This window comes from Phodopus roborovskii, unplaced genomic scaffold, assembly GCF_943737965.1.
Source record: "Phodopus roborovskii unplaced genomic scaffold, PHOROB, whole genome shotgun sequence".
NCBI lineage: Eukaryota > Metazoa > Chordata > Mammalia > Rodentia > Cricetidae > Phodopus > Phodopus roborovskii.
Genome location: NW_026126563.1, coordinates 14368917 through 14395981, shown reverse-complemented (window position 1 = coordinate 14395981; position 27065 = coordinate 14368917). Strand labels below are relative to the sequence as shown.

The 27065-nt window shown below is 39.2% G+C and overlaps 1 protein-coding gene across 1 annotated transcript; it reads right to left on the bottom strand.

Annotated features, from left to right (window-relative positions):
- Positions 1–632: 632 nt before the first annotated feature.
- Positions 633–27065, bottom strand: Impact (impact RWD domain protein). The gene is made up of 11 exons (XM_051202251.1): positions 26998–27065; positions 24091–24219; positions 22965–23017; positions 21924–21986; positions 16577–16662; positions 12930–13046; positions 12086–12183; positions 7720–7793; positions 5245–5335; positions 3706–3840; positions 633–3055 (listed from the first exon to the last, which is right to left on the bottom strand). The coding sequence occupies exons 1-11, from the start codon at positions 27031–27033 to the stop codon at positions 2996–2998; spliced, it is 942 nt and encodes a 313-aa protein (XP_051058208.1). The 5' UTR covers positions 27034–27065; the 3' UTR covers positions 633–2995.

The following is a 27065-nucleotide window of genomic DNA, read 5'->3' as shown; positions in this document are numbered from 1 at the left end:
CCAACAACAACAACAACAAAAACAAAAAAATGATGTACAAAAAGAGGAAACACCTGAGGATGTATGTAGTGGTACAGGACTTGCCTAACATGTACAAAGGCCTGGGTTCTATTCCCAGTATCTCCAAAAAGTAGAGGAAGATGATTCAGATCTTTGCCAATAGACACCGCTAAGAGAAGGAAGGTGGCTCTATATTTGAGGGTAATTGGAAACCTGTATTTAACAAAGGAGTTATGTCTAGAATGTATTTCCCTAGTTTGGAATGAAATTCAGGACTTTTATGTGACACTATTACTAGGGAATACACCTTTTTATGGACATTAGGAATTTTATCAACCACACTGCTTATTTTCCCACTTTAAAAAGAAAAACAGCATTTGCTAATTGTAATGAGGATAAAGAACAATGGGGCTAGTCTACAAAGCACTGTGAGAATATATAAACTCTTCATGAAGAATCCCATTTCTATATTTTCCTAATAATAAAAACTTTCATGTAATGAAAGTTTGCTTCCAAATATTTGCTTCCAAAGGCTAATATCTAAAGAAAAAGAATTTGCTGAAAACAACTAGAGGATGAGTTTGTATATTACAGTGTTCCCAGAATACAGAATACAATGCAGTCATAAAAAGTTAAGCCATAGAAGAATATTTATTGATATGGGAAAATGTTAACAATATACTTCTATATGAAATGTGTAGGATAAAAACAGTATATATAGTTTAATACCGTTTTATGGAAAGAAAAATAGCCATATATACAAAATCATGCATAAGAAAAAATAAGAACTGTATACACCATTTACGGTTATCTCTTTAGTGGACTGGATAGGGTTACAATTTTCCCTCTACACTCAACCTGCCCGCACACAGTATCTGCTTCATCTGTTCTGTGATTGGTTTGAACTAATTTCCTTCCAACAGCCTGTCTTGCAGTATAAGCACCTCCTTCATGCAGCTACTGCTATGCCCATCAAAGTAGATGCTACTTGCTTTTATACACCGGCATGTGAAGAACACTTGAACTAATATAATATAGAGAACACCTTAACAGACTCTGCCTGGATAGAAAGTTAATTATTTGGAGAACTTGAAAATTCTCTACATATGTTTTTTCTTCTCTATTTTAGTAGAGAAAAATGGGCTACCATTATTTTTCAACGATGGTAAGTGTAAAATATGTAATTTCAGGAGTTAGAACTGAAGAATTTGGGATCTTTCCTTCCACCTGCACTGAAGAAGGTTAAGGATCTCAACCCACAAAATGTGGTTTGTAATCTTGAAAACATAACATTTTTTAAGTGTAGGAAAATAAAATCAGAGATATTTAAAAAAAAAATGTTTTGTTGTCTGTAGACACAAATGCATTTTAAACAAAACACCAGAGAAGAAACCAGAACCAGTGTGCTGGGAAAATTACTTCTTCTTCCTAACAGCATAAGTCTTGGTGCTTTTATCGCTTTTCACAGTCTGAAATGTCAAGACTATGAAATTATCTTTAACAAGTAACGTCTAAATTCCATAATAGTTAATACATAGGATATACTCAGCATTTCATGGAAACAGAGTACGTGCTCCAAATACACACATATAGGTCATCCTATAATTCTCAGTAACTTACAACATTAAATAATGTTGAAAATAAGACTTCTGTCTCAGAACCCACTCTAGTGTAAAGCTGGCTCCTGGATTCCTATTTAAAATACGAAGTGAGGATATGGATCTTTCAGGGTTAAAGGTTAGAGAAAAACATCTGCCCAACCTCAGATGCTTCACACTCCAGCACCATCCCAAAAGCTGTTTCCTAACTTTTGGTCCCTTCCTTGGGAGGGAAGTCAAACAAGCCTGTGATCACTTGATCAACTTAGTAATTGTTGGCATCATATCTGAAAGATAACTGTGTATAACTTACCTACATCTCAAAGGGAAACTTGTCTTTTTTCTGACAAGTAATATGCAGGTAAAAAGTAAATAAACAAACACTGTTAGAACAGGAGATTTGTCAAGAATCTGTGAGGAAAGATTTTTTTCTAATCCGAAGATTTGTCCCTCCATTTCTCAACAAAACTCACAGAACTAAAAGAATCTGGCCAGAACACAGATGCCAAGTGTGCATCAAACTAGTCCCATTCCCCCCTGCATCAGTGGCTTCTGCCATTTCTACCTTATTCTCTAAGTGTCCCGTTGAACACACATAGGGAAGAACACAGGAAGGGTTGTTCAGTAACACTGTAATGTTATATCAACACACTTAGGGGATGGAAGAACTACTGCAATTCAGTGCTCACTGTGTTTCATTACAGGAATTAAGCAACAAAAGGCAGACTTACAAAATCACCTTTTGAAATTTCACAAACACCAATTTGCAACAAAACTAAGGAATGCATGCCACTGGGGCTAGCAAACATGGTAAATTACCACTTTGGCACATAATCACAGATGGATACTCCTGGATTGTCACTTAATCTATTACTCCATGATGAACACTATAAAATGGAAAGTGGCAAACTTGTAAGTCACAAGAAAGAGTCTCTAAGAAGTCAGTCTTCAATGAGCTCCCACTCTGATATGCTATATAGGGAGCAGTAATGCATGGTCATTTAATAGTATGAGAATTTCTATCACAAGAAATCAAGCATTTATAGTTTTCTGAATATACATCTCCCCTGCCAAACAAAGGCACTCGACACAAACTGAAATAGACAGTTAGCTCAGGTACAATGCCCTGCATCTGTCACCTTCCAAGCTATATGAAATGGCAATTAAGCTCTTATCAGTTCTACACAAGCCTGAAAGACGTGTGAATATATCCTAAATTCTCTACTTTTTGCAAATGATAGAACCAAAGAAGGAAACATAATGCTGGTGTCCACGATGAACTGGCTGACTTGAGCTATCAAGTGTACCATCTCTGTATATTCGTTAAGCACAGAATATGTGGAATGTATACAGAATGACTTGGAAATTGACCTTTCATACACTGTCAAGTAGTAATGTTAACTCCTCTTCTTGTCTTTTTTCACTTTCTTCTTTCCAGAATTCTTAGATGACTCCTCCTGGAAAAGAAACCAGTCAATGTAGCACCTCCACATCCATGGACAGATAGGACCTCATAGCAAGCATTTTTCTGGTCTATAGGTGAAGAATATGTACTTCCAAAAGCGTCAGCATTGCCTAAAGATACTTGGACTTATAGTGTAGTATAGTATTTCATGACGGGAAAGACCAGTCAAGAAAAATATTTTACCTAGCATATATATTTATACATGAAAAATCTCAATATTATTTCATCTATCCCCATTCTCCCAAGTCTAAACAGATAGCTATAAATATATGTAATGCATAAGCAAAACAAACACATCCACAGACATGTCAGGGAAGCATAGATACTCTGACACAGAATTTCAGGACTTTACAGGTACCTCAAGAACATCTACTCAGTGTGACAACTAATATCTACCTGGACCTCAATTTGAGGGCATGGACAATAGATAGTATTTAGAGAGGTTTCCACTTTTTCTACTATAAACTCTACAGACCAGACCTATAAAATAGGATTCTCTCATCATTCTGACTAAGGCCTAGGCCTACAGCTCCCTAGTTCAATACCCTTACCAATACAATGCCCATATATTCATCCCTTAATTTTTCTTTTGGAGTTTCACAGTGATAGCAAACTCTAACTACAGCATCAACAGCTACTTACTGGTGTACTGGTGAAGTTCTTATCCACAAGGATGTTCCTGGCACAGTTGTTGATGTGTTTGAAACGATCAGGTCCTAGTAGGATTCCTCCATACCAACGGGATACCACCACCAAGACATTCTTCACATTCAAAATCTGCATAATTACATACAAACACATATGTACAAATATGTATTTTAAGAAAGAGTCAATATATAAAATGGCAATGCCTGAATAAGGTTGCTACAATTCAGGGATGAAAAAGACAAAAGGGAATTAGTTAAGTGTTCTACACCCTCAAACTCTGAACTTTGGAGCCACGGATTACAGTGAAGGGTACCATGAAGGTAGGGCTCCCATTCTTTTACCAGAGAGCTAAGTTTAGGCAGCTTTCTATCAGCAACAAAAGCAAAAGCAAACAAATGAAAACCTGCTCCTGAACAAACTAGTGAAGAGAAGAAGAGCCTCATGAATGCCACAGCGACACTTGTCAAGCACAGCCTTTAAAGTGAAGCAATTGTGGGCAGATCTGACCCCCACACAGCAGACCATTCCTACTCAAGAGAAACGCCTAGTGTAAAAGCAACCCCCACATACGGGAATAGAAGAAGCCATACATAGAACTAACTACCTAAGGGAAAATAACCCACCCTGAAAACGAATGGACAGTCAATGACCACTAGACAGATGAGGGAACCCAAGCAGGATGGAAGAGGAAGGATGGGATAAACAAAATAAAATGGACCTGGAGAAACTTAAGGCTGAGAACAGTTCTATAAAGGAACGCAAATTAATACATGCAGACAAAAGCTACTTCATCTGTAAAAACTGAACAGTATTCCTAAGAAAAACAGAATTCAAAATGGGGGACTAATACAGGAGCTGGAGAGATGGCTCAGTCAGTTGTTAAGAGTACCTGCTGCTCTTGTAAGGACCTAGGTTCGATTCCCAACACCCACATAGTAGATCAATCATCTGAAACTCCAGTCCTAGTGGATCTAATGTCATCTTTGGCCTGAGGGCACCGCATGCACATGGTACATAGATATAATGCATATAAACCACACACACACACATACATACATATAATATATATATATATATGTATATAAAACAAAGAGGGGAAATTATTTCTAACAAGGAAGAGAATACTGCTTAAGAAAATTAAATGCAAGGTTGTTAAAAATACATAAACTTTGGGAGATGGTCAAGACAATGGCACAGAACATAAAGACAAAAGAGACAAGAAATTTAATTTTTAACAATGAAATATCCTCCATCTACTCTGTTTCAGCATCCAAATAAAAAGGAGTTTCACAAAGATAAAACAAGAAAGCCACTGCCAGGGAACAAAGGGCAGTTTCCCAGAGCGGCAGACAATCTTGTGTGTTTCCTGGAAAGCCCACATTTGGTATTAACTGTCTACGTTCTACCAGGGTCCAATGGTGAATATTTCTCCTCAATCAATGTGTATGCCCAGTGTCTCACATCACTGAAATTCTTCCTGCTTCCGAAGGGATGTTCCGTAAATGCATATTCAGAGTTGAACTCTACACTGACCTCCATGAGATGAAGAAGACGGCCCCCAGCAGCTGTTTCTCCATCATCCTCACAGTCCTGCAAGAAGGTCTGCTTGTCCTCACAGTATATCCTAAAATACATATGGATGGCTATACTTGGGAGCATCAAATTACAATAAGATGTATCATAGAGTAAATGTTAGTTCTCAATATGTAATGTAATCAATATGATCACCTCCAAAATGAGCATATTTATTCTTCTTGAACTCTGCCTGAGGCACTGCTATGGTTGCCTGGCCACATGAGCTCATCTTCACAATGAGGACACTAGGACCCAGAGTGATGGAAAGCCATCCACTGAGAATATACTGTACACAGGCATTATACAATAGAAACTGTAAAGTGACAGGTAAGAAATAGATAGCACACTCCTGTCGTCAAGGAGCCTAAGATACCGTGAAAACAACATGAGTGCATCAAAGCAGACAGAGGTCAACACAAGTGAATGTTTCATAATCTTCCTCTCATTTGATCCAGCTACCAAGTTTTTAATATAGTGCTGGATCCCAACACTTGGAAGACAGAAGTAGGATCAATTTAACATCCAATAAAGCAAGTTTGAGGCCAGCATAGGCTATAAGAGATCCTATCAAAAAGACAATAAATAAATAAGCAAACAAGCAAACAAAAGGAATACATTAAATTTCTATCTAGATACTGTTCAGAGAGCACATACCCATACACATTAATAAATCCTTTTTAAAGATGTGAACCTACTGTAAAGATTAAGGTTTTTCTGCTCGCTGCCTAGTCTTGTCCCTCCTCCGTGCCAGCCCCAATTAACACACTGAGACTCTGTATTTGATATAATTCTGTTGGCCAGGTACTTGTTTCTTATCGGCTAGCTCTGTCTTAAGTATTAACCCATTTCTATGTATTTCCACGTGGTCTTACCAAGAGCAGAGGAATGGCAGTTTTGTTCTCTCCAGACTCTCCATCTTGACTCCTCCTTACTACTTCCTTTTTCCTCCTTGTCTCCTAGTCCCTCCTACCTTCCTTTCCTATTGGCCAACAGTGCTTTATTCATTAACCAGTATGAGAAACATATACATAATGGCATCTTCCATCAACCTACTAATATGCATCGAATTTGAAGTTTGGCCAACTTAGGTTTTATAAACATTCAACTAAATTTTAAATTTATAGCAACACTCTCTCACACATATATATATATATGCATGTATATATATATATATATGTATATATATATTTATATATTCATTCTGTTTTACTTTTACTTTAGCACTAAACTACATTTTTAAGTATTATTACTTTGTATATTTTTAAATGTTACTTATGTCTTCATTTGCAAATCAGCATACATTTGCACTCAAAACCCCAAGGCCTGCTGTAAAAGCACTCTTAACTCATTATTTATATGAGTACAAATTGGTTTAAAAATCATCTTTGGGAAAACCTGCAATATATACAAAGTCTGAAAAGTATTCCTACTTTTTGATAGTTCTATTTTAAAGCTATTGTCTTCCTTCTAATAATATCTCCACTTCATTTTTTAAAAAGGAGGGAGAGGAGCTGGGGCTCAGTGTACAGTGGGAGCTTTCTGCATGAGCATGAGAGTCTCAGTCTCAATCCCCAGCACCCAACCAAAAGGCTGCTGTGGCAACATGTGCTCGAGGGGCAAAGACCAGGGGATGATGAGGGTGTGCTGCCCAGTTAGCCATGCAAAATAGTGAGCTCCGGATTCAGCAAGAGACTCTGCCTCAAAAAGTCAGGAAGAGAGCAATTGAGGACAACGCCCAACATAGGAAAGCATACCCACACACATGTGTGTGCATGTGCAAAGCCACACACATGTGTGCACACAAAGGTGAAGTAACCGAATCTACTCTGTAGAAATAACTGAACTAACGTTCAAAATATATCTGCTGCCAAGTAGTGGTGGTGCACGGCTTCCATCTCAGCACTTGGGAGGCAGAGGCAGGTAAATCTCTGTGAGTTCAAGGCCAGCCTGCTCTACAGAGTGAGTTCCAGGACAGTCAAAGCTACACAAAGAAACCCTGTCTTGACCCACCCCCTCCCGCCCCCAACCCACTCAAAAAAGTCTGCCAAACTTGCTTTACAATATTGAAAATTTGAAAAACTGCAATGAAGAAGAAATTGAGGAATAAATTGTGGTGTGGAACCTCAGGCAAATAAGGACATTAAAACACTTTTTAATGAAATACACTATAGGAAATATTTTTTTATTAAATCAAAAAATAGGACATGAGATAAAAGTGTGGAAAAGAGTGAACTTCAGGGAAAAGACAACATGCACCAAAACACAAGCACACAGTTAGCAGTCACACATGTCCTCCAGCTGCGTTTTCTCTTTTAGCAGCTTTTACATATTCCACAGGTGTATTATCATAATAAAAAACAGCACTATTTTACAGTCATGCATAATTTCCCAAGCACTATTCATAAATTACACAGTCCAAAAACTGTCACTCACCTGTAAGCATAGATATTGTGGGTGGCACTGGCTACTTTCTTATTCTCATACAATTTGGCAAGAACCATTTTCACCTTAAAAACAGCAGTAATATAAATAAATGAGTATGGCTTTTATTTGCTTTGTAAATGATCTGAAGTAACCTAATATGGCAGACATTTTCTGAGCAATACTTACCAACAGCTGCTTAGCCTGTATGTCTAAGGCACAATACATGGAAGTTTGTTCCCCATGTAGAGAACTTTCCATGTAAGTGTGCGCATTTCCCCAAACTAGCTCTGAAATGTCCTGCACATGCTCACTCTGTGATAGGTGTACAGTGATAGCATGCTCCCAATGTTAGAAAATCAAAACCATCTCTAGGAACCAAGCATGCTTCACAGAGAAGTCCTGACCTAGCTCTTGTAATCTACAGCAAAATGCAAGGGAGAGGAAGAGGCATGAAGAAATTCACTCAGAGGGCAAATGCAAGGAGTAATAGGACTAGATAAATAACTAAACAATAATAAAAAATGTCCAATCAAAAAAGAACTTCAAGTCAACAACAGATATATTCCAATAGAAATGCAAAATAAATAAAAGTATATCCCCATGAATGTCTACTTGAGACTGGTGTCTATATTTCCTGTCAGCCCTACAAGGAATAAGAAGAGGCTGAGGAATTGCTACATGCTGCACCATAAGAGTATGAGAAGATCCAAGGTGCACCATTAATGATAAATTAGAAATTAAACACAATGGTTTTGTGTAAAGAGTTAAGATGTTTTCCCCCTTGCAATGGAAATCAGCAAAGACTCTGAGAAGGAAGCTGGGTGGAAAGGAGAGTGAGATGCAATCAGACTGCCATGAACTCAAGAGAAATACTGAAAACAGCCTGAGATTCACATACCATGCAATCCGCAGTTATCAGTTACCAGACTCTGGATCAACACAGAAAAGTAGATAACCATCTTAAAGATGATTTCGGCTCTCCACAGTCTAAGGGTCTGTGATCAAGAAAAGTGGGTTCAGGATAGCCAATTCATAAGAAAGTGTCTGAGAAGGATCCTGGAGGAGTATGAACAAAGGCCAAGGATAGAATGGGACTTCAGAGGAAAGATCAGTCAGCTGAATGGAAAAGTGGTTCTTCTGAGCACACATCTGGGTAGAGGAGAACATCCTGTCCCAGGTCCTGAGAGTAGAGTCCTTGTAAACACAATTCCATTCCTAAGAGTCCAGACTGCAGAGGTACTTAAAGGGCTGGGGTGTAGAGCACCTGCCTAGATATTGGAGGCTCTGGTTCTCATTCTCAGCATTGCAAAGAAGAGACAGTGGGGGTGGAGGTTAAAGCAGGAACAGATTCCAAAGGGAGGAGGCTAACCCCCAAAGTGGTGAACAAAGGCAGCACTTTGCCTGTTATTTAACTGTACAGGTAGAAAAGGAACCACCTTGTACATCAATACAGTTAAATGATGGGAGATGTCATTCTGTGAATATGTTTCTCTTCTTTGTTAATGAATAAAGCACTGTTGGCAAATAGGAGGCAAGATAGGCGGGACTAGGAGACAAGGAGGATTCTGGGAGATGTAGTACAGAGGAGTCAAGATGTAGGTCAGGACCCTCTCTCCGGTAAGATAAAACCATGTGGAAACACTTAGATGGATAAAAATGAGTTAATATTTAAGACAGAGTTAGCCATTAAGAAGCTCTAGCCATTGGCCAACAGCTTTATAATTAACACTCTGTCTCTGTGTGTTATTTGAGGCTGATGCGACTCTGGAACGAGGCTGGCAGGGAAATGCTCATAACAAAATGGTTCCCAAAAGAAACAGAGTAAAAGAAAAAATTATAGGAATACAATAGGAAAGCAAGATAGGCAGTAAACACAGCTCAGGGAGGGAAACTGCTTGTAACAAAATGGCGCCTGCAACGTGGGTACTAAGAACTTCCATTTAAATTTGACAAAAGCTTAAAAAGGGATTTTAGAAGCAGAAGAACAGAGACAAACAAGTCTTCTTGGTAGCAGCATTTTTCTTAGGCGGGCTCTGTTTTGCTAGAGACAAGCAGAGAAGAGACTCATGCAGCTCCTTTAAGGGAGGTTTCCTGACTTGGCATATGCAGAAAAATCCATAGGGCTCTTTTAGGGTAAACCCTACTAACAATTCAATGTTGTGTATGAGCAGGTGGCAGTGACCACATTTCCAAGTCAGTAGCATGTTGCTTGATGTCAGAATAGACCAAGTTGGTGAGCACAGCTCTCACTGCTGGCAGTAAATGTACCCCTGATATATTGGAAAGCAATGTTGCTGTTTAGCAGATAGAAGACTCGTGGCCAGGGGAGAAAAAAGATTTACAATAAAGTCGGATTAAGATAAAGAAAAACCTCTAAAGGTTTATAGTGTGTTTAAAAATATACATAGGCCTGGGAGAGAAAATACAAAGGGTATTTGGTTAAAGTGACTGGGCAGTGGTAGCATTTAATCCCAGCACTCTGGAGGCAGAGGCAAGCACATCTCTGTGATTTCAAAGTGAACCTGGTGTACAGAGTTACAAGACAGGCAAAAGGTACACAGAGAAACCCTGTCTCAAAAAATGAAAACAGTATAAGAAATAGAGTAATAAAAAAGCCACCTAAAGTTGGGAAATACAGAGAGTCTGGATACTGTATGCTATTGTGTTGTCTTTGAATTGCTCAATTATTAAGAAAAAAACAACAACTGCTAAAATACATTTGATTATTGATGCTGCTGAATTAATCCAACTTATTATATTTTAAAAATGCTTTGACTTCAAACTTTAAGTCTAAGGACAGGTTACTAGGGAACGGAATTTCTATTTTTGTTTCCAAAGAAAATAAAAAGCTGTGGATTCCTTCCAGACTAACATGGTTTGATTAAGTAAGACCCCCTGAAACAGTGTCCCAGGTGACTCAACATTCAAAACAGCTGGGATAAGGCAGACTTGCAGACTACAGCCAGGACTTCTGAGTCTTCTTAGGATCCCCATGGTATTACATCGTCCCCAACCAGCAGGAAGCAGTTTGGAAAGAATGATGCCCAAATTCCCAAATATTGTCTATAAATGTTTGTTTTCATTTAAATGGAGTTGGTTATAAATGGTTAATGATCACAACCAATCTCTTTTTAAAAGTAAAAGGGGGATTATGGTATAGAAATGAATACTTTGTTTTGGAATGGATTTTCATGTATTGATACAAGTTTAAGGTCAATTTTGTGATATGTTTATTTCTCCTGTTTAGGTATTGTGTTTATATAGCTCATTTAGAAATATAATGTATAATTTAGCACAGATTATAGATAGTGTATTATTTGTATTGGAAACTGGTATTCTGCTGACCCCACCCCCTTATGATTGGCGGGACATGCATACCTTGTATGGCCGTGTCATCACAATGTCACTCATTATGGGGCTGTGTACTCATTATGGGACTCATACTCATGTACAAGCTTCCCCTTTTAAGAAATCACCCCCCTCCCTCTTCTTTTCCGTTCCCAGTGCCTCTATGTCTCTTTTCCCTTCTCCCTCACTCCCCTTTCTAACTAAACTTCTCAGTTAAGCTCTGTCTACCTGGTGTGGTATTCCCTCCGCCTCAGTCACCCTTTCCTGCTAATGAACCCGTAATGCTCTCCTACGTGGTCCCTTACCTTGGGACCCCCACGCAGGACACCACCCACGCTTCTCCAGCTTTATTCCTAAAATTGTAACAAAAGAACAACAATTTGGGGCTAACGAGGCCCTGGGACCAGGCTGGTGGGAAACTGCTTATAACAGTTAAATTTCTGCTAGGTCATGGAAATAAAGCCAGTTTTTACTGGAAATCCATAAGAAAGACTAGGACCGACAAACAGAGGGTTTGAAAAACGAGTTGCCACTTGCATGCTTTGGTAGGAATATGGTTGACCAAAGAAACAATGTGCAGAAGATTGGTCCTGGCACACTGGCCCAAATGCCCTCCCTCATCAGGCAACAGAATGAACTTAGTTCACATATTCAGTAGACAAAATAATTCCTTTTGACCAGCTGGTAAGCACCATGGTCTTCTATAGAAACATGAGTTTTTCTTAATGATTCATTAAAGAAAAAGATCCAGTCAGAGATTAAATACAGCCCTAGTGTTATAGCTCAGTGATAGAATGCTTGTCTAGAATGGACATGACCTAGTTTAACCCTCAACAAAAAAGCAAAGTTTATACACAATTTGAAAACAGAAACAAGCAAATGCTTATAGGACTTGGAGTGGGAAAACAAATAAATGATGTTTGTCTTATGTGAAACCGTAAGAGTGAGACAGAAGATGCTGCTGCAAAACCACCTACTAGCACCACACTGGTGGAATAGGGTCAAGATGGGTAAGACAGTCACGCACCTGCTCAAAACAGACCACGGGGGCCAAGTGTGCCTGAAAAGTGCTCCTTCGGTCTGTAATAGGAACTCCATGATCAATTGGAGGCAATTCTGGAACTTCTGTAAGATCAAAAGAAAATCAGCAATAAAGGAAAAGAACTGGGATGTAAATAATGTTATATGGAAAAATCTAAGCAAAAGCAGCATAAATTAATTGCCTACCAAAATTAAACTGGTAAAATGTTCATAAATTTATTTATGTAAGAGAAAATAAATGACTTCCACCTGTCATTGCCACTCAGTGAAAGTGGTACAAAGTCAGGACTCAAATCTTGGACTGCCATAGTAGTTTAAGTTGATATAGCATCTAGTTTTTAAAAGAGTAAAGGGCTTCTTAGACCAATGACTAACAGGGGCTCACACAACGTGTTTCTCCATATAGGCAACCTCTGGAGTAGGGAATCTCTGACTGGCTTTATATTGTGTGGTTATAATATAATGTCTTCTAATAAAACTGCTCCTACTTTACATAATGGAATTAAACACCATAGTACTATATGCAGTCTGTATTCTTTTCTTTCTTTGTTTCAGCCCTCAATTTGATTATTTCCTGGCAGTCCATAGACCATAAAAGTGCAATAACTCCAGTTGTTCCATATTTTCAACAAGTTTAACAATCACTGTAACTATGGTAAAGTACCTAACTGTCTTGGCTGCCTGCTGCTAACCAAAAGGCTAATAGGAAGGGAACACATTTCAATGTCCACAAGCAACAAGCACTCCCTCACACATGAGTCTTTGCTTCTAGGCCTCCCAAAGAGCAATATGACTTGATCTCCTCCAGAGGAACTAGTCAAACACCGTACCTGGTTTAGTGACAGTGCGCTCTACGGTTTTAACTGCTTTCCTTGGCCGACATCCTACATTGACTTTACGTTGACATCCAACATTTTTCTCTTCAGGTTTTTTCTTTACAACTGGGTCTATGTGGATATGAGATTATGATTGATCCATGAAACAAATAAGAAAATACAAAAATCATTGGCATCCCAGCACTTGGGAAGCAGACAAATGCAAGCATATCTTGGTGAGTCCCAGGCCCGCCTGGTCTACACAGCAAGTTCCAAGTCATCTGGGGTAGGGTGGAGGGGTGGAGGGAGTAGGGGGGTGGAGATAAAGAGAGACACAAACAGAGACAGAGAAAGGAAGAAGGGAAGAAGGGGAAAGGAGGGAGGGACTGAATCTTGACCTCTACACTTCATTCTTCAACAAAAGGAATCATGATTTTTTTTTTCTTACAACAGAATTCTAAGAAATAAATAAATGAAGGATATAAGGTTTAGGGTCTTTTTCCCCCCATGAGGTAAAAATCAGAGTGATAAAGATCTTAACAGGATCTACTGATGGGTGCTAAATGTAGTAAAAGCATAAGAAAGGACAGGAAGGGGGAGAAACAGCTCAGGACAAGGTGCTCTTTACATCGCAAGCAAGTCCCTGGTTCAACCCCAAGTACTGAAAAAAATAACAAACCTCAGCACAGCCTTCCAAAACTTTAGTCAGAGGAAAGCAAGACTATTATGTGAACTTGGGGGTTTGATGCCAACCGGGTACTGGGCAACACAACAAAACCCTCTTCCTCCCACTACCAAAAAGAAAAAAAAATCTCCCACACGTAAAAGGAAAGACATTAACTGCCATTATTAAATTTACATGTCACTTAGTGAGGCCCTAATGCAGAGGTCTTTGAACAAATGCTATTACAGATGTTCCTATGAAGGCATATTTTGGATGGGACCAACATTTACATCCACCATCCACCAATTTTGTCCTCCTCCACAATAAGGAGCCTCATTCAAGTTAATGGGAAAAGACAGATCCCCACAAACAGGGTATTTTCCCAGCAGATCACCTTTGGACATAAACTGCAACATTAAATTACACTGGGCTGGTCTTGCAAATTCCAAATTTATCATCCTCATACTTATATAAGCCAATTCCTCAAAATAAAGCTCTATATACATACAAGCAAATAATATTTTATGAGGTTTGTTTTTCTGGAGAAGTCCAACATACTAACTGTGGTGGAGACAACTGGCAGATACCACTTTAACCAAAAGATCAAGGTAAACATTAACAGTCAGGAAGCAAACTGATCCCATGAACTTCCTGGTGTGGTGTCCTGTGCTGTAAAGCAATTAGGAAGCAAACTGACATCATGAACTTCTTAGTGCACTGTATGCAAAGGATACACTATCATTGCTAGGTACTCTCACCAAAAACAGCCCACTCTGGTCAGAAGCACTGACAAGACCAAACCATTAGCAATCCACAAAATAAACAGAAAATTCAGAAGTGTCAAGGTTATAAAAGTAAACCAAAGGGACTGGAGAGGACCTGAGTTCTGTCCCTGGAGTCCTTCCCACTGATGGGGAGGCAAAAACAGGAAGACTCGTGAGGCTCACTGACTAGCAAGTCTACCCTGAATCTATCCTCAAGGAGAGAGAATGCCCTTTCTATGGATAACACCCAAGACTGTCCTCTGGCTCCAAGTGTGCACACTCATGCACCTGCACACAAATGCATATGCAGATATGCTCTTGCATTTGTTTAAAAGGTTAAGGAGAGACCGAGGAATGGATTACAGTACAGAAGATATCAAACTAATAAATGGAGTGTAGAATCGTGGATAAGGTCCTACAACAAAAGAAAAGGTGTCAGTGGAAAAAGCTCTTTAGTTAACCAAACAGTATTGTACTGTGGTTAGATTCCTACTCCTGGCAATTATTACATTATTACACAAGATGGCAATTTATACCTTGTTATACCACAGGATAGCTGTTTTACTGTTCCTGGCACTTTTCCATGAGTTTAAAATAAGCCCTGATTTTCTTTTTAAAATTTAAAAAATTATGTATACGTACTTAAAAATTTAAAGATTTTATCCTAGGAAAATAAAAAAACAAATTATACTAAAATAAAAATGAATTACTTGATTAGTAGCTGCCCTGGAGAAGACAATTCTGATGCTATGCCCTAATCATTCACTCTTGCTCTAATATAATTCTTTTTTTTTTTTAAGATTTATTTATTTATTTATCATATACACAGTATTCTGTATGCATGTATGCCCTCAGGCCAGAAGAGGGCACCAGATCTCATTATAAATGGTTGTGAGCCACCATGTGGTTGCTGGGAATTGATTGAACTCAGGACCTCTGGAAGAGCAGCCAGTGCTCTTAACCTCTGAGCCATCTCTCCAGCCCCCTCTAATATAATTCTTTAACAAGGTTTTTTTTTTTTGTTTTTTATTTTACTTTTTAAAACAAATTAGAATAGAATGTAATGGATACAGGATTTGCCAGGTACATATCCTACCACTAAGCTACAATCCTAGTCTAAAAACTATTTTAAGGAAAAGACCCACACAAAACTTCTAAAATAAAATGTTAAAGTACTTTTCAACACTAAAAGTAACTTCTAAATCTAAAGAGCCAAGGTTATGGAGGGGCACATCTTTACTGAAATGAGTTAAATTTTCCTGAAAGTTGAATGGCTCCAAATGCTCTGGAGCTCTCAATGTGGACTGATAGCATGCTCAATTTCTACAGCTATTCTTCTCTACCAGACAAGCTGGCAAACTTCACTTGGATTTGAGAACATGCAGAGACGTATTCTTTCTCATACAGCTTTGAATGCTGTAAGATCAGGACATGGATCCAAAAGTCAAAGCAAACACTTTTCAAATGCTACAGTCTAGTGTCTCTGTGCCATTCTCTCTCCAGTCCTCTGTGATTTTTAACACAGCACTAAAATATTTCCTTCTGCAGAAAAACGGTAAAAGTGGTTGGAAACACACATACTGCTATCAACTTTAAACATGCAAAATGATTAGTTCTCTGTAAATAACCCTCTTTTAAAAATTCTAAATAAGCTACAGGGCTCCTTTATAATTCTTTTCCCCAACACAGAAAATAATTTTCCCAGTGGTGAGAATAAAAAGCAATTTAGAGAAACTACCAAGCTAAATGGGAGACAAGAGTTTCTCTTTCTCTCCAAAGGCCTTTGTGGTGAGTGACGGCAAAGTAAAGTGAAGGGGATGGAAGCCCACGCTGCCCTCTGTCTACGCAGCAGTTCAATAAAGGCTAATAGTGCAGCAGTGCTTTAATTTCTAAGAAGGGTGAATAATTACAGTATGTAAATGGTATCTCATTTTGAAAGTCTATTTTAAAATTAAACTCTATATCCTATTAGTCAAAATACTTCAGAGTTCTTTTCTGATGAACACTAGATTTATTTAAGACTAATATCTGATTTATATATTCAAACATGAGGGAGGGAGGGAGAGAGAGAGAGAGAGGGAGGGAGGGAGAGAGAGAGGGAGAGAGGGAGGGGGTAGAAATAGAAACAAACCACAAACACGAATATAGATTTTCATGTATATTTTCAATCATAACATCCATATGAAAATTTAAGTACTCCAAATTAGAAGACAGAAAGTATCACTCAGTCTTACCTGGCTCTGTTACCTGAGCTTTCTGTATCAGAACATCTCTTATTTTCTCCACCCACAGGTAAAGAATACTTTCACCAATATTCTGTCTAAAAAATCCAGGAGTAAAATTTATTACTTCAAAAATTCATCTTCTTAAATTCAAAAAATTTATACTTAAAACCTAAGAAATTATAATAAAATCAAACATGCCTTTCCAAATATGTAATACATAGAATTTATCAACACTTATGTCTGAGTATATTGCATATACCAACATTAAAGATTCCAAATGGCTCCAATATTATTCCACTTTACTTAAAACTTAAATTAAGGAGAACAATTACATCCAAAAAAGGGACAGAAAATGTCTAAATCCAAACTACACAAATGAGATAGGTGTAGATATGATTGGTTTCTAGCCATGTGGTTTTGGGATTTATGTCCAACCACCACTAGCTTCTCTCAACTCTGAACAATTCAATCTGTTTGTCTGGCACACAAATCCTTCAACAAGGCTTAGCAGAATATTCCGGGACTCTCTCCAGAATTTATCTTAAAAGATCTAAGACATGTAACTCAACAGTTTTATAACTATAACTTTTCTTTTTAACAAACTAGTCTGCTACATAATTGATTCATTTTGATTTCAAATGTTTGGCTGGCTCAGATAATCAAATTCATCTCAAATCACTGAGAAAAATAATGTTTTTTGAGTTTTAGAGTTAAAGAGCAAGAATCTAGTTTTTAGGGAGTGATAATAACTATGTTAGCTTTGGTGTGTGTCTAAAGACATGCCCCAACTATGTGATAGCAGCATCTTACTGCTTTCCTTTAACTTCCCTCAAAATCATCATTCCTCTTTATTACCCTCCTCTGTGTCCACCAAGGGACACTGTGAAAATAAGCACTTTTCAAACGTTTACAGACTGCCACACCCACCCATCTCACTGTGTCTAATTCCTGACATCACAATGGTCTTTGCTATGCTGCAGCCCTTTGCTGCAAAGCTTTATTTGTAGGTAATATAGATGTCAACTGGAAAGGTCTTTAAAGACAGAGAATTTCTTTTAAATAATATCCACTCATCTCTTCTCTGGCCAGTGCAAGTTCCAGTGTGTTAAAGTATACACTAGGTTCCAAGGACATTATATACACCAACACAGGACTGCCCAAAAATAGCATCATGATTTCCCCATTCAAGAGGTAAGCAAACACATTCACAAAAATCAGTTAGCTTGTCCAATATCTTCGCCAGCAATTAAGAAGGCCCAAGCTAAAAGGAGAACTGAGAATGGAGGTTCAAAGCTCAAGTCAACTGCATTTTGCTCCCATCAAACAGCTAACGATAAGGACACTTCAGCAGTCTATGGGGTGGATCTATATAGAATCCACATGCACGTGCTGCTAAAGCTTTGTCTTCTGTCCTGGGTGAATCTTCAATCGAGGAGGCTTAGGAGAAACACAAGACTCAATGATCTTGGTGTGTGTGAGTCCTCCCTCTTTTAAAGCCTCTAGTATACTGGTTACACATGAGGTCTTGGGGCTATGGTAGGGAGCAGGATAATGTCAGCCCTTTCTTAGTGTTGGTAACAATTTGCTGAACAAAATCACAGCATTATATAGAGTTCTATCTCCCACTCTTATTCTAATAAATTCCTCATATCTCCATCACTCTAGAGATTTTAATACTAACAGGTACTGAACACTTACTATATATAAGTACCAAAAGGCTTAATACCCCACTTATTACCTCAGTAAACACTCTCTAGCCCCTTTGAAACTTGAAAATCATCCCTTCATAAATATAAACTCACATTATGTAGCCCAAGCTATAGTCCGTATGTCTACTCACTAAGTATCCCAGGCCACCTTGAACCCATGCTCTTCCTATCTCAGTCTTTGGACTGGGCTTACAGACTGGGTCACCGCATCTAACCACTCATTCAGCATTTGAAAACAGTATCTTGGAAGAATTTCTACAGTTAGTAACTTTCCACAGCAACAGAGGAAATGCAACCTTCACTTCAGATGTCTTCTCCTCAGCATTCTTCCCAAGAAGGCACTTCTACTGAGCTCCATGCATTGCTCCTGTCTTCACTAGCACTTGCAAGACGACTGCTTCAGAATCCAGTGCAAAGGCACACAGCGGGTCAAGTAGAAAACATTCTCTACCACAGACCCCCAAAAGTCTACCACTAAAGTACAAAATGTTTGAATTAGAAGTTCTCTTGCAACAAGAATTTATTTCTATCTTTTAACTATCCACTAGGAGTTAGTGCGACTTATTAAAAAGCAAATAAATAAATAAATAAATAAATAAATAAATAAATAAATAACTGGCCACCAGGTGGTGGTAGCATACGCCTTTAATCCCAGCACTCATGAGGCAGAGGCAGGTGGATCTCTGTGAGTTTGAGGCCAGGCTGGTCTACAGAATGAGTTCCAGGAAAGCCTCCAAAGCAAACTGGTCTTCAAACTCTTGCCATTCCTGCTGTAGTAAGAGCCTTTATAGAATCAGAAGCTAACTAGCTAATAAACTAAGCACAGCTGACAGGCTTGTCCACTAAGTCCCCAAATGTCCTTTGGGTTTATACTCTCTGGCTAACAGTAGGAAGTTCTGCTTTCCCAACACTTGCAGCCTCTGAGGTCCAAGCAACAGGGCTAATCAATGAAGGATGGGAATCTCTAAAACTGTACCCGAAAGTAAACCTATTTTCTGTAAGTTATCTCAAGAGTTCTGCTTAAGTGATGCAAAGCTAGCAAACCAATACTGGGTGTGAAATAAAGTATATTACGTGGGTATCATTTAACCCTTACAATGACACTATCCTCATCCCATCAGTATGAAAATAAACACAAGGAAGGGTGCTATTCCAAAGCTGATTCCAGAAACTTCACCAAAGCAGCCTTAACATGGCCTAACAGGCAGTGAATATTATGCAGATACACACCCATCCGCAAGTGTGTGTGCATTGCTGGGGAATGAAACCAAGCACCTTCTGCATCTTGACTTGTGTACTGGTGTGTGTAGCTGGGGGTGAGAGCTAGTGTCTCACACACGTTAGGCAAGAGCACTAGTACTGAAACTATGTCCTGTGCCTCTCTGTTTAAATGTGCTTTCTTTTGTATTTGTTTTGAGGCAATCTTATTATGTAGCCCTGGTTGTCCTGGAACTCACTATGTAGGCTGGGCTGACCCTGAGCCCACAACAATTTATCTGCCTCTGCCTCTGCCTCCCACTATCACACCTGGTTCTTCATCTTCATCTTTAAACCCCAAATTTCTAGCAGAGAGCCAGTATATAGAAAATAAAAAATGTTTACCAAAAGATTCTTTCTTCTTACCTGTCCACATAAGTGGCCACTAATCATAGTTTATCTTCTTATATAGGCAAATATTGAATTTAGCATTCAAAATGCTCTAGATATATAAAACTTAATAGTATCATATTTTGAAATTATAAACATTAAAAACTATATTGATAGATTTATATCTGATTTTTTAAAGTTAGTAATATTTTTCATTTATTGCCCATGAACTGAAAAATATAAAATCATTAAAAGTTGTCACATAAAACTTTAAAAAAAATACCATACATTTCATATTGCTATCTATCAGATGTGAAAATACTATGATTAGATGACAATTATTATTCAAGCACTTTTACTAATCAAAACATGACCTCTCTCTTATTTTTAGAACAATCTGTTTAAATCTCTGTGAGGTAGAAGAGGCCATTTGCCCTGGAAGAGACTTCTCTTAGGGCTCAAGACTCTGGGGATCTGAGCGGGCAGGTGGCAAGGCAGTGTGCAGACTATGGCACCGGCATGGGCAGGAGGGAAACGTGTTAACATGATGGAAATCAAGGGTGGAAAGACTTCCAGGAAATAAAGAAGCAGTCAAGTCAGATGTGAGCTGAGATGTGACCACCAGCCGCATAATTAATTGTATGCAAACCTCAAGTATATTTACCTTATTCTACAGTAAGTGGTGAAGACAAGTTAAATAAAAGCAACTGGATTACAAAAAAGAGGCATGTTGGAAATACAATTGTTAAAATGGCCAGTAATGTTAAAACAGGTATCAAAAACATTTCATTAAAGAAATAATTATATACAGAAGATAACAGAATCACTAAGGAGGGACCCAAGAAAGGTCATTTAGGGAGGACAAGTAATATATCATTTCTAATTAAATACTTTGGGAAGAAAAGAAACCTGGCCTTGATTCCTGGGACATAAAGGGAGCACTCTCATTGTACCAAACAGGGAGGACACCTAGAACACATAAGAGAATGCTTACTAGTTCCTGGGTTCAGAAAGAAAAAAAAAAAACACCTGATAATCCAGAACAGTATTTGGCTTAATAAATCAATATATTTCATTAATCCAAATCAACCTGATTGTCTCTTGACTAACAACCTGTCAGCTTCCTTACAAGTTTCCTACATCAACTCTTGCTGCTTTCAAGGCAATCTCAACAGAGACACAGGCTTGCCTTTCCAGACTCATGTCTTATCACTGCCACCCCAATACTCAAAGTGCAGCTTTCAATAGTTCTTACGGTTAAGACAAAAATCCCTGACAGAGCCTATGAAATTCAGGGCTTCCTGCCCACCGTTCCAGGTCTTCCCCAACATGTTAGTCTGTCTCTTATCCCACTTCATGTCACCATGACTGTGCTCTGGCCTCCCACTGAAATTAGTGTGAGCTAATTAACTCAGCTTTTTGTCAAAAGACTCCCAGACCAGAATAAAGCTTTCAAATTCAATCACCATCACACCCATCACAGCTGCAGGGCTACCTGCACTTTCACAATGCTGGAGGTAATGCAGTCCCCTACCACACGAGACAATCTAAATGCTATGAAAACAGGTCATTTCTAGTTTTGTGAAACTATGTGTGTCTAGAATCTAATACACTGCTGTCATGGAGGGAGGGAGGGAGGGAGGGAGGGATGAATGAATGAACAAAATCAGTGCCTCTGTAGAATCTTAGTCTTCCAGATTAATACAAAAGAACTATCAAAGTATTTAGAACTTTAATAAATAACTATGACTTGAATTCTGCCATCATCATTTTCACTCATTATATGCTACAAGAATACACAAGAATAGAATTTCTGAATTGTCTTCAGAAGCCAAATAAATGTTGTTAGTCTTCCAACTTTAAATATTACCATATTTTTCAATCAAATGCACATGTGAAGTTATATAACTAATCTTTCCAGCCTGCTTAAAGTGAATGCTTTTGTTAATGAAGAAGCCTACCAGAAGGTTCAGGAAAAGTATGACCACATCTGCCAAGAAAAGCCCAGAGCGGAGATCACTAACACAGCGCTTGTGAAAAGTGACCTGTCATTCACTTACACATATATTTCCTCAAGGCTGTTTGATAGGTCTGCACGTTCTTGCCCTTTCAGCCAAGGAGCACTAAGATTGAACAAAACACAGGAAAGAAAATTATTCAAGAATTAGACAAATATTTCAAGTATTTATTAATGTGTTTTTTAAATCTACACAGAATTAAAATGTTTTCATTGGCCTTAATTCATTTAATCTGCTCAAGTAACCATAGCAAAATCAGCACTAATCTTACTGAATGTTAATGACTTAAACAGAAATTGAGTTCCTAAGGTATCAGAAACCTGTCCCAAGTTTGTATCAGTGGCAGAACCTGTTCAAGAATTTAACACTCTGGATTTTTAATGGCTACTGCAATGCCAGAAGCTCCCAAATCTTTTCTAGCTGCAAAAGCTACACTAACCAATAGGTTACTCTCAAGAATGAGTCCAATAAGTTGCCATGTGATTGTAAAAATGCCTTTTTTTCTGAAAAGATATTTAAAAGCATTCTGAATTTGTCATTTGCAATAGATAAAAAAATACAGAACCATTTTTGTTTATTTTATTGGCATAGTTTTGAAATACAAACAAAAATAACAACTTTTCATAGCTAACATATGCAACTCTGTTCCCATAGCTTTCCTAAACTATGAAGTGAAAGTTGAGATAGGTTACAGGTCACTTGCATCAACAGATCAGGACTCATGGTTCTTCAGCAGCAATGGAGGGAGGAAGCAGGCACAACCCACCTGCAGCACACTGGATAATTTCAAGAATGACAGTTTGAAGTTAATCCAAGAGCTGGGTTAGGAGGCTGAGCCACAAGGAATGCTTTCTCCCCACAGACCTGCATTTTCTGACCTCTGTCAACTGTCCTTTATACCAGGTAGCATGTATCAATGTGTTTCACATCATTCTGTTAAATGCTCTATACCATCTTAAAATGTTTTTAATTTCTATTTTCATCTTAAACGAATTATTTTGTATAAACACAATGAGTGTATAGAAAACTATATTTGACAGTAAAATACTTTTATAAAAATATAAAGGTAAAAATATATCTTACTTCAGTTGATAAATAGGTGGTGCTGTACCTGGATATTCATTCGGTAACATTACCTACAAGGAAGTTTTAAAATAAATTCGCTTACAACGATCATAGCTGAAAAGCAGCTACATTTATAAAGCCAGTCAATGAACAAGTTTCTAATTTGTCTAGACAAAAGACAAACCATTGGTTTATATACTATCAAATGAAAATTCTCTCCATCATATTTATGGTTCTACAAAAGATACATTGTTAGAGAGACTGTCTTTGTTTTTAGAAGCTAATTCATGGCCAAGAAACTATACCAGAATGAAAGTAAAGAATATGGTTAAAGGGGCTAAAGACATGGCTCAGAGGTTGAGAGCCTGACTGCTCTTCCAGAGGACCCTGGTTCAATTCTCAGCACCCAAGTGACAGTTTACAACTGTCTGTAACTATAGTTCCAGGGTATCTGACATCCTCACACAAACATACATGTAGGCAAAACAACAATGTACACAAATAAATAATTAAGTAAATAGGAATCATTTTTAAAAATTAAAAAAAAATACTAAAAACAGAGACGAAAAGAAATGGATACAGGGGTACTAAGCCCTGACTCCAAGGAATGTTGATGCTATTTTTCATTTTCCAAATAAAAACAAAATACCCTATGAAATATCATTAAAGAAAGTCTGTGAAAAACACATCCTTTAAAATCAATATTGTGACAACAAATGCTGCAAAATCCACAATTTGGCATCCTTTCTGTAAAAATACAGCAGTTGTGGAATAAGCACTAAGACAGGAAGCCACAATTAATCTTTATGAATTTTCATCTATAACCTTCTCTTCCTCTCAAATGTTAGCCACCTTTTCAGGTCTAAATCTCCTGTTATTGGTTAGAGAAACAAAAGGAGGTGATGTAACTCAAGTCTGTAAATAGAACATTACCATGTTTAATAATTACAAGGATTAAGACAAGATTGCAACAATCAACAAAAATGTGATCTGAGATCTAAGTATCTATGTTCGAATAATTGTGACAATACGGCAAAGGCAACCGAGAAAGCAATTCATGTTGAAATAAGAGTCAAATGGCATCAGATATATATTAAATTCTGCTGACTGGAAGCCAGCTATAAAGAAGAAGAAGAAAGAATACCTGCAAGCAAAGGGTCCATTTGGGGTCCTCTTTGTCATCACTGATTCTAATACAAAATATTTTGGCACGCTCATCAATGACACACCATTCCTCGCCATAAATAGACGCCATTGCTTCAATCTCCTCATTCTGAAAATTGATTTGGACAAATGAACATGCATGGATAACCTGTTCTCACTACCTTTTATAGCACTGACAATAAGCATACCTAGGCAGGACAAAGAGGAGCCTTGGGAGGCCTTATGATCTGGGCACGTTCTGCTGTCTGGCTTCCTATCACTTTTGCTATGACCCTGCTCACTTACACTCCCTTTAGCTCTTTTCCCCTGGGGCAGGCAGGACTTGTCCTGTCTCCCTCTTCTCTGCTGTCCTCTCTCTGTCTCTGTGTCTCTGTATCTCTTTTCTCTCTCCTTCCTCATCCCTCCCCTCTCTAACAAAACGTCTCACTTAAGCTCTGTCTGCTGTTTGTCCCTCAGCCTCTGTCACCCTTGCCTGTCATGGAATCCACCATGGAATCCATTCAATATCCCCTCAAGCTTCATCACAACGCTGGTTTCAGTATGATTTCTTACCATTCCTTTGTTTAAAAAAAAAAAAATGTTTTAAGGTATAACAAACTAATTTAAGGTATAGAAATGAAAGTTATCAGATTTCTTTCTCTCTCATTATTAATCAAGAAAGGTTTGAGAAGCTACTAATTCAACATTGATATAACTGCAAGGTCAAGGTTAAGGTGCTTTTCACTGTGCTAAAAATACCTGCCAGTTTTAAGAGTGTTAATGCTTTCAACCAAATCATTGCTTACACGAGTATACTGCCATTTCTACAATGCAAATTTCAGTCAGATCAAAAACAATGGAAATGCTAATGTGTCTAAAACTTGCATTTTCACAAACTCAAAGGATTCTTATAAGTTCCAGGAAGGCGAACTGGACCCACCCAAACAGATCAGATTCACTCCAGCTAAACATCATTCACCTTTCCCTTCCTGGTCCCTGGATTCCCTTCCCTCACCTTGGGACCCCCTCGGGAAACCCTCCCTCTCCCCCAACCCCCAATATTATGATCCTCCTCTCCTCCAATACCAGGACCTAAGAAAAAAAATTTCCCTAAACTTAACCTTGTCCTCTGTTCTGCCAACATCTTGCCAGGTCTAAGAGGCACCAAGAGAGTTCCATACAGCCTGGGCTGCAATGACACAGCAAGCTACCCTAGGACATGACAGCACCCCAGCTTTCTCAGGCCCCCCCAAAGATAGTCAATGCCTCCCAGGTCAGGAGGAAGTAGTCTTGAGAACGCAAGTTATTCCCTGACCTGTTATGCCTAACTCCTCACCTTTTTAATAACAATTAAAGGTGGGATTGTAAGGACTTAGGCATTATGCGCCTGCCTCTGTCACCTGGCAGAATGCCTCAGGCAGTACGCTGGTCACCCCAGGTTTCCATGACTACTAGTCTGCACTCAGGTGCAAAGGACCCCTTTAAAAGTCAGACCCCGCCCACTCATGCCCTCAGACCTCGCCCACTCATGCCCTCAGACCCCGCCCACTCATGCCCTCAGACCCCGCCTACCCATGCCCCTTTTCTGCTCTTTATACTCGTTCCCCCCCCCACTCTTTCCCCTGGGACAACAGGACATTTCCTGTCTCCCTCTTCTGTCCTCTCTCTGTGTCTCTTTACCTCTGTCCTCTTTACTTCCCCATCCCTCCCTTTTCCAATGGAACCTCTCACTTAAGCTCCGTAGGCCTGGCGTGTTTGCCCCCCATCCCCCGCCCTCGGTCACCCTTCCCTGCGATGGGATCCATGCAAGGTCCATCGTACCAGCAACCAGCCTGCGTCACACCCGAAGACTCGAACGCACATATCTAGTAATGAGATCTACCAAATGAAAAGGCTGTCCCCACATCAAAATGACCATATTCCCATCGAGGCCTCGCTGGGTATTTCTGTCTTAGATGTTGTTTGTTGGTTTTTTAATCTGGAAACAAGACAAAGCTTGTCGTTTCTTTTTGCTAACTGTATCAAAGCATTTAAGAATTTATGTTAGGGTTAAAATGTAATGGCAGCCAGGTGGGGCAGCGCCCACCTTTAATCCCAGCCTCTGAGCCCCACGCCATTTTGGTTGACACCGTGAATTCCAGGAACGCATTTAATTAACAGGCCTTGAAGGACCAAAAAATAAAATTAATAAAAATTTTAAAACCTGGGTTCTAAATCTATACAGAGAAAGGGAACATCTAATGGTAAAGGAAATTTTAACTCCGTCACTCAGGAGTGTCATGGCCGGCGCCTACGCCCCCTCTCGGAGAAGGGGAGGTGACTGTCCACCACTTACGTCAACATTCCTTCTTCTGTTAATTACTGGTCAGAAAGGTCCCCTGATGGTTGTAAAGACCCCCCAGCAGCGAGGATAATTGACAGACCCTGTGACTCTGCAACCCTGGGCCCTGCCTGATCTTACTCAAATGCATCTTGCATAAAATGCATAGTTACTGCTTTACCCTGGTCTCTGTATGATCTTTAAGTAGCCATGGAATCTCTGAAATTTGTGGCCTTCAGCCTTGTGGCCTGCCCCTCCTTTAGGGCTGGCTGGCATCTCATCTCCCACCCCCACCCCACCCCCACCCCCACGCAGTGAAATCCGAGCTGGCCAGCTTGAACAATAAAAAGAAACGTTTGCGTTTCCAGCCATCCATCCATCCATCGGGATTGTCTGGCTCCTTGGGTTGGTCTGGGGCTCTGCGAACCTGGCCCAGGGCCTAAGGTGGAAAATGCGGGGTTCGGTGACGTTCTAATGGATGACGAGTCATGCATGGCTCGCAGACTGCGCTAAGGGAGACCAGCACAGACACCCGAAAAGCGAAGCCGGCTGTGCCTGGAGGGTCGATCCCTGTCGGGGGCTGCTCACCTGCCTCTGGTCGATCGAGACGTCCCCCTCAGCCATGGAGCCCCTGGAACAGCCGCACGGCCTCCACA